Source organism: Selaginella moellendorffii, unplaced genomic scaffold, assembly GCF_000143415.4.
Source record: "Selaginella moellendorffii unplaced genomic scaffold, v1.0 SELMOscaffold_145, whole genome shotgun sequence".
Lineage (NCBI taxonomy): Eukaryota > Viridiplantae > Streptophyta > Lycopodiopsida > Selaginellales > Selaginellaceae > Selaginella > Selaginella moellendorffii.
Window position 1 is genome coordinate 145,804 of NW_003314406.1, and position 6,702 is coordinate 152,505.

At 42.9% G+C, this 6,702-nt stretch overlaps 1 protein-coding gene across 1 annotated transcript; it reads right to left on the bottom strand.

Annotated features, from left to right (window-relative positions):
- Positions 1–3,118: 3,118 nt before the first annotated feature.
- Positions 3,119–5,348, bottom strand: LOC9646517 (kinesin-like protein KIF6). The gene is made up of 10 exons (XM_024666642.1): positions 5,115–5,348; positions 4,741–5,013; positions 4,630–4,694; positions 4,357–4,573; positions 4,254–4,304; positions 4,093–4,206; positions 3,956–4,051; positions 3,842–3,913; positions 3,651–3,783; positions 3,119–3,603 (listed from the first exon to the last, which is right to left on the bottom strand). The coding sequence occupies exons 1-10, from the start codon at positions 5,346–5,348 to the stop codon at positions 3,119–3,121; spliced, it is 1,740 nt and encodes a 579-aa protein (XP_024522410.1).
- Positions 5,349–6,702: the final 1,354 nt, after the last annotated feature.

Genomic DNA, 6,702 nt, shown 5'->3' on the forward strand with positions numbered 1-6,702 from the left:
AAAGACCACAGCCCCTCCTACTGGAGGCATAGGAGTAGGCATCACATAGGAATGCTAGTAGATAACATGAGGCAGTGAGGGGCGGCATGCCCACTTTTATTAGTCCCAATAGGTCTTTGACATACACATTTATCAAGCCATAGAATACCTAATCTTGAACAAAAGAACCCTAGCGCCTAGGAAACCACAAAGATCTCGGCTGGGAAGCCACAGGAACTGTTGCAGCAGCTATAGCGGCTGTTTTCAGGTCGTGGCTGGCTGCTAAAGACTCAAATTGAGAAGAATTGCATACTGACTACAAGGAAAATGACTGGTGAAGCCCATCTCCTTGCTTTTAGCTTGATCTAGGCCTAAAGACTAGGCCATGGCACGTGGCCCATTGCCCGCAACAGCCTGGAACTCAATTCAGTCACAAAAAATCTAAAGGAAAGACGTCTACCCAGCCATCCCACAGCACTCCATGCGATGCTTTGCAGCTATCTTGAGCTCATTTGGGAGAAAGTTCTCTTCCCTCCTCTTCCCTCCTTTTTCAGCAATGCTTTGCTTGGGCCTCTAGCCCAGCCATGGATTTCTTTGACGCTCTAGTGCCAGTACAGCTCGTCTATGCTCTTGCTCAAGGGTTTAGAAAGAATATTCTAGGAATATTTACTGTAAATTGACATGGGCTAAGTTAGGGGCTAGGTTATGGTTTTTCTTGAGACCTAAACCCGGCTGATGAGCTCCAACAAGAGTGAAACTGGTCTTGGGTTGCATCTCTATCCATTCTGGGCACACAACAATTGATGATTTCTATGATTTCATTGATTTCTCTGTAATTTCATCACTTTCATCGCTTGTCACTGCTCGGAAACACAAAATATAAGTGTCAGAATTGAAAACATACCTTTGTGAAGTTTAAATGCAAACATTTAATTTAAAGCATATACTGAACAAAGATAAATACAAGCTCCCAAGCAGCTGGGCAACAAAGAGGATACTCTTATAGATGCCATAGCGTAGCAACCCAAGCTTTGAGCAGAAAACTCTTCAAAGCTTAAAGCTGAAATGTTTGCCATGCTCTGCATGGAGCATGCCAAACGTCCACCTTGAAAGGAGGTGGGCTCCCAGCTCCTCTCAAACCAACCAACCAAGCTGCCAAGGCCACACAAGCAAATGCTGCTGCTGGAGGGCGGGGTGGAGAATCTCAAGGGAACATTCTTCTAGAGAGAATACCTTTTCGGCCAAGCTTGCGTCAAGAAAGAGTGCTTATGGTGCAAAGGGACGGGTTTCTTCATCCTCAGTGACAATGCTGCAGCATGCTGAGCAAGGTGGGGGTGCTGAAGGACATGTATGATGCTGCTGCTGCTGCTGTCTATAGCTAAAGACACCAAGGGCAAGTTTGTAAGTAACCAAAGAAGCTAACAGAACTGTAAGCTTTGCAAAGCTCTGGTTTTAAATATTTCTGCTAGCTCATTCTTGTTGGTATGATCACAGTGTGGCTGTGGGAAAGTGTGGGAAGCGAGAAAAAACAAAAAGAGTGGCCTCTTAGAATTTCTCTGAGCAAGCGTCGTGGTAACCAAAAACCAAACGTAGAGAGCTGTGGAAAAAGAAGGAGAGGAAGAAAACAGATGTGCCAACCCGAGCTAGAGGTACACACTTACAGAAAGCAAACAAAAGGCATAGCCAAACCGGATCAGTTTCGTAGACCTTTCTACTGCAGCCATGAAGAAACCAAGCCAAGGTTCCATCCAGCAAGTCACCACCCTTGGGAGGGATGGGTCTTCTTCTGGAACTGGAGCAGGTCTAGGGTTTATGTGTATATACACGTGCGTTTACAGCCCACTCAAAGGAGCAAGGGATCCTACTCCTACATGCATGCAATGCAATTTATTTTTCTGTGGTCCCTCTACTATTCATTAACCTCCTCACAGTGGGCAAACCTTGAAACACAAGACGAGCAATAAGCTCTTAGAGACAAAGAAACCTTAGAGGGCTCCATTCCCGAAAAATGCTAAGCAACATAAGGAATCATATAGTTTTTCAAATACTTTTTCTTTACAATAGTGATTTAGTGGAATAAATTTCTTCATTCTTTCCTGACGTGTTTTTTATTTTAGTCATGCAATAGATTGTTACATTGTCTTTGCTGTTGTTGCTGTTTAAGCTTCATAATTTCGGACCTGGCTTTATAAAATGCTTTGATATCAGCATCAGTGCTCTCATTCCCTGTACGCATAATTGATGCATTTCCATTGGCTCGGCCGTGTGAGTTTCTGGATCTCCCTGAACGGAATAGGAGAAGAAAGATGAAGTTACTGTTTTTAAAGACATTACCAGAGCGTAGCGGTTTTTCAATGTCAGCCTCCAAGCCGTGTAGATAGTCAATAACCGCAGGAGCATTTTTAGTTACACTTGAATAATATTCACTCGGGCCTGTACTTACGTTTCTCTCCGGTGTGCTTCTAAACGACCGATTTTTCTCAGTTTGGTATGTATCTATTGTTGATAAATCAGAAGCAGACGTCAAAGAGATAGGAGATGGTGCAGAAGACTGCTGATCACGACACATTGCACTGAACCACTTTTCAAAATCAGCCTGTTAGGACCACATTAATTAAGTTAAAACAATGTAATGCTTAGGAAACTCGCCTGGACTTTACTTCGGCTCTGTTCAAGAATCAAGTGAAGATGCTCAATTTCTCTTTTCAGGTCACGCAGCTTGCTAAACCCATCCTTATATGTTTTCTGCTTCATAACAACTTAAAGTACCCTGGTGTCAGCTAAATTATATACCTTTTCGTTTTCAATTTGTAAAATAAGGTTATCTTCTTCAACATCGACATGTAAAATACTAGTTTTCCCATGTACGAGGTCTTCCATTGCACGTTCAACTCTACGTTTTTCAATCTTGACTTTGAGACCATTTATCATCTAAACCAAGAAAAAGGCAAACCTCTAATACACTTCAATAAAGGTTAAATACCTCACGGGCTTTGTTGGCCCCCTCGCCCAATAACTTAGCTTCACCGTACTTCTTTCTTAAAAGTGCTTTGTTTTCTTCAATAGCATCCATGCTTGGATAGTTTCTCCAAAATCTACACATAAAGAGCGCCAGTTTTAACTTTCAGAAAAAGAGTGCTCACAGATCAAAAGCTTGTCTCCGATCACTGCCAAAACTAGACAGGCTACTATTGTCTCTCGAATCCATGGAGCTTGCTACCCTCGAGGAGGTGTTGCTAGGGATCATTCCATCCTCTGTACCATCCAGTGTAAATCCCGAATCTCTACTATCTGTCCGCCCTGAAAGCTGGATAGAATCAACTTGTGTCCATGCATTTGCCCGCGTAATGCCAGCTTCCCGCTTTCTTATGAAGGAAACTAAAATGTTAATCTCGTTTTCTCGTTGTTGCAACTGTAGATATAAGATATCTTTTAAAATGAAAATGAAATTTTGTAGATTAACCTGACAATTAAGATTCTGGATAGTTTCATGAAGGGGCGAACCACCACTCATTTCCATATGTGCGCCACTGCTTTGTAAATTAGAACACCTCTTTGCGGCAACTCCAGCTGTTGCAAGCTCTTTAAAAGCTTGAAATGCAGCTCGAATATGTAGCATGTTTCCTGAAGTCAATATTAAATATTGAAATGACCATGTGAAGTATGAACACCTCCACAGTTGAATGATGCTTCAGGCGAGAGGTCATACACATAAGCGTTAACTTGATTTTTCACCATAGCAATTTCTCTGTCTGTCAGTGGCCCTCGATCAACATCCTCACCCCTTAGAAACATTACTTCAGCCTGTGAAAAGTAAGACAGTTCCTGTTTAACATTATTACAAACAGTCTTTTTATCTTACTTTAAGATCTTTAACCTCTTGTTTCAATCTTTTAATAACGATATTGGGATCCACTTCCTCGTTCAACATGACCTGTATGCATCGTCAACACAAAGTACAGACAACTTTTCTCACCTGGTTTGAGACCATGGCAACTCGTTGTGCAAAGCGGCAAGTCGAAATTGTTTCCTCCAATTGCTCTTGCGCAATTGATACATTGGCTATCATAACCTGCAAAACTGTATGTCCAAAAAGAAAGGAGTCCATTTTACCGTTCGACAATTTCCTCCTATAGAATCTCTAAGAACTGATGTCATCATCGAGTTTCTATACGGAATATGTGTTCTAGACTTTCCCTGGCTTTTTTCTTGCAATGCTATAATAACCTACATAATTGACGTCAAATATATCTGACCTTAAAAGTAAAATATACCTGCTCCAGGAAATGAAGAGAAAGGTTAATATACTTTGCCTCTCTTAAAATCTGTACAGAAATGAACAAGGTTTAGTGAGATAATTCGTCTGGGATGACTTACCTGACCATCAACTCCCGTCTTACTGACTCGTTCTGATCCAGCAAGATCAACAAGATGTAGCTTAGATTTTCTCACAACATCTTCACCAGTCTTTCGAGCTTCAATGCACGCTGTAAAAATACAGTGCGAGCGACTACTGGCCATGTTCATTGGTGTCGAGCTGATCATTCTGTTCGTATCACCCATGAACAGCAGGTTGAGGGCTTCCTCTTCATTCCTAAATTGTTAAGAATGTAAGAAGAACATCATGAATAGCTATGTCCAAAAACGTACATTGCAAGGTGAGCGGAAAGGTTTCGCAGATGAATACGGGTGTCATCATCTTCCAGCAAGACAACCTTAAAAAACCAAGTAAGCCTGGTAAACAATAGTTATGCAATGGACCTTAGGAAGATCTTCCAATGACTTTGTTTCATGATCGGGGTTAAGCAAGTCATAGCCAGTTTCATTATAAATCTCCATATACGAGAAATGGATGCTGAAACAATTATCACTCCTGTTTGCGAGCTCACTATAAATAAGGGAAATTGCGCGTGGAATAATTCCTCGATCAACGTAACGTTCGGTCCCGCCGGTGATTGTATAAGTCTTGCCTGAACCGGTCTGGCCGTATGCAAATATTGTGCCATTGAACCCATCCAAGGCACCAAGCACCACCTGTGGTCAACATGCCTGTTTTCATTCCAGATTCTAATAGAAAGAGCTGCTAACCCAAAGACAACTTGCCTACTTCTGTGGCTAAACTGCAACTGATTTACCTTTCTAGCAACTGTTTCGAATACCAAATCTTGCTTACAATCCGTATCCAAAATGCCATTGAAAGTAAAGCTGTAGCGCTCGCGCTGATGATTTACAATTCCAATGGCAGCTTGCCTAGGAACAACCCAATTAACCCTGCCGTCATCATGGTCCACCTCGTACGAAGCCAAGTTCTTTTCTATGGGCCGCATTCGCAAGAAAATATCGATGCGACTCTCAAAAGCGTCTGCCATTGGCTGTAAATAAGCCCTAAAATCTTCAACGTTAAATGGCTAAGAAATGATTCTCACTGGTGCGTCACGTGATATGTTTAAACTTGTGAAAGTCTGTCCAATCGTGCTAGTGACGACGCCTATCTCCGAGGCCTCGGGCTCAACATTCCGGTTTACAATTCTCTTATGATAAATCCAGCTGAAAGAAACACAAGGTAGTATTTGGCTGATTTTTCTGTTCGCTATTTGTTATTTTTTCTCGCTCTGTGTATTTTTCTCACTGATATGTTTCCATGCATAGAAGCAACATAGCATCGTCAGATACCTCTTTTTCTGTTGCAGCAGTTGCCAAGTTTGGGCAAGCTTTAAGAGCTGTTACAAAACTATGAGCATCCAGTGTCAGTCCTTCTCCATCTGTGTGATAGGAAAACTCAAGAGAACGCTTACCTTCGACACCTCCATCATGATTGAGTTCCAAGACAAAAGGCAAGGTTTCGCAATCTTGTTGAACGGATCCTATGCTCTGGCCATGCTCCCACACTTCGCAAACATGTTCATGATAGTGCTTGCTACCAAAATATCACGCTCGTATTCACTCTCCATGAGCTATGAATAAATTCTCGCTCCAATCCTCAAGGCCGAAGACTTGCTGCCTGGAAAAGCATCGCATGTTTTTACCCACACAATGAAAGTCCTAGAATCAGGATCCATACCTTCTCAGCGATATCCTCCTCGAGACCAATCCTCAAGACCAACTCATGGGGAAGTTTTCCCTCCTCCAGACACCAGAGCTTCACCCACTTCCCACGGACGAACTTGTCTTTGTTCTGGTCGTATCCAAGGATTAGCACTGTCAAGCAGAAGACCCAATCCATCAAAAATCTCGTGAGCACGATCCCTGCACCCGCATCTGGCATACATATCCAGCAGCGTGTTAGCGAGAGAGCGGCTCCTCTTTGATCGCCCGCGAGTGGCCTTATCATAAGCCTTGGCCACGGCAATGAAGCAAGAAGTCTCTCGTGGCCCTTCTACTACACGAGAAGGGAAAACCATTAGCAATCGCATGACCAGCTGAAAGCTTCCTTCGCAGGTGACAGTTTCTTACTTGCCTCAGTTACCGAGACAGAGAGAGCTGGTAGCGGCACTGGAAACATATCACTCCGAGCTCGCGGCTGTAGACTTTAAGGCAAAGAGACATCCAGACCACAAGTACACGGAATCACAGGTAGTTTGCTCCGGTTGGTGCGACTAAATGAGAGATTGTTTCGGCATTACAGGCACAGGCAGCGGATGGCTTTTTGAAGACTCTTAGAAGCTACTAAGAATCACTATGCACGGATGTACGTGCTAACACGATCACAAACGTTCAATCTAA

Coding starts and splice junctions, on each gene's coding strand:
- LOC9646517 (XM_024666642.1), bottom strand. CDS start 5,348: ATGGCAGACGCTTTTGAGAGTCGCATCGATATTTTCTTGCGAATGCGG. Junction 4,695..4,740: donor CATTGGAAGATCTTCCTAAG/GTCCATTGCATA, acceptor TGGTTTTTTAAG/GTTGTCTTGCTGGAAGATGA. Junction 4,207..4,253: donor CTCTTCATTTCCTGGAGCAG/GTATATTTTACT, acceptor TCAATTATGTAG/GTTATTATAGCATTGCAAGA.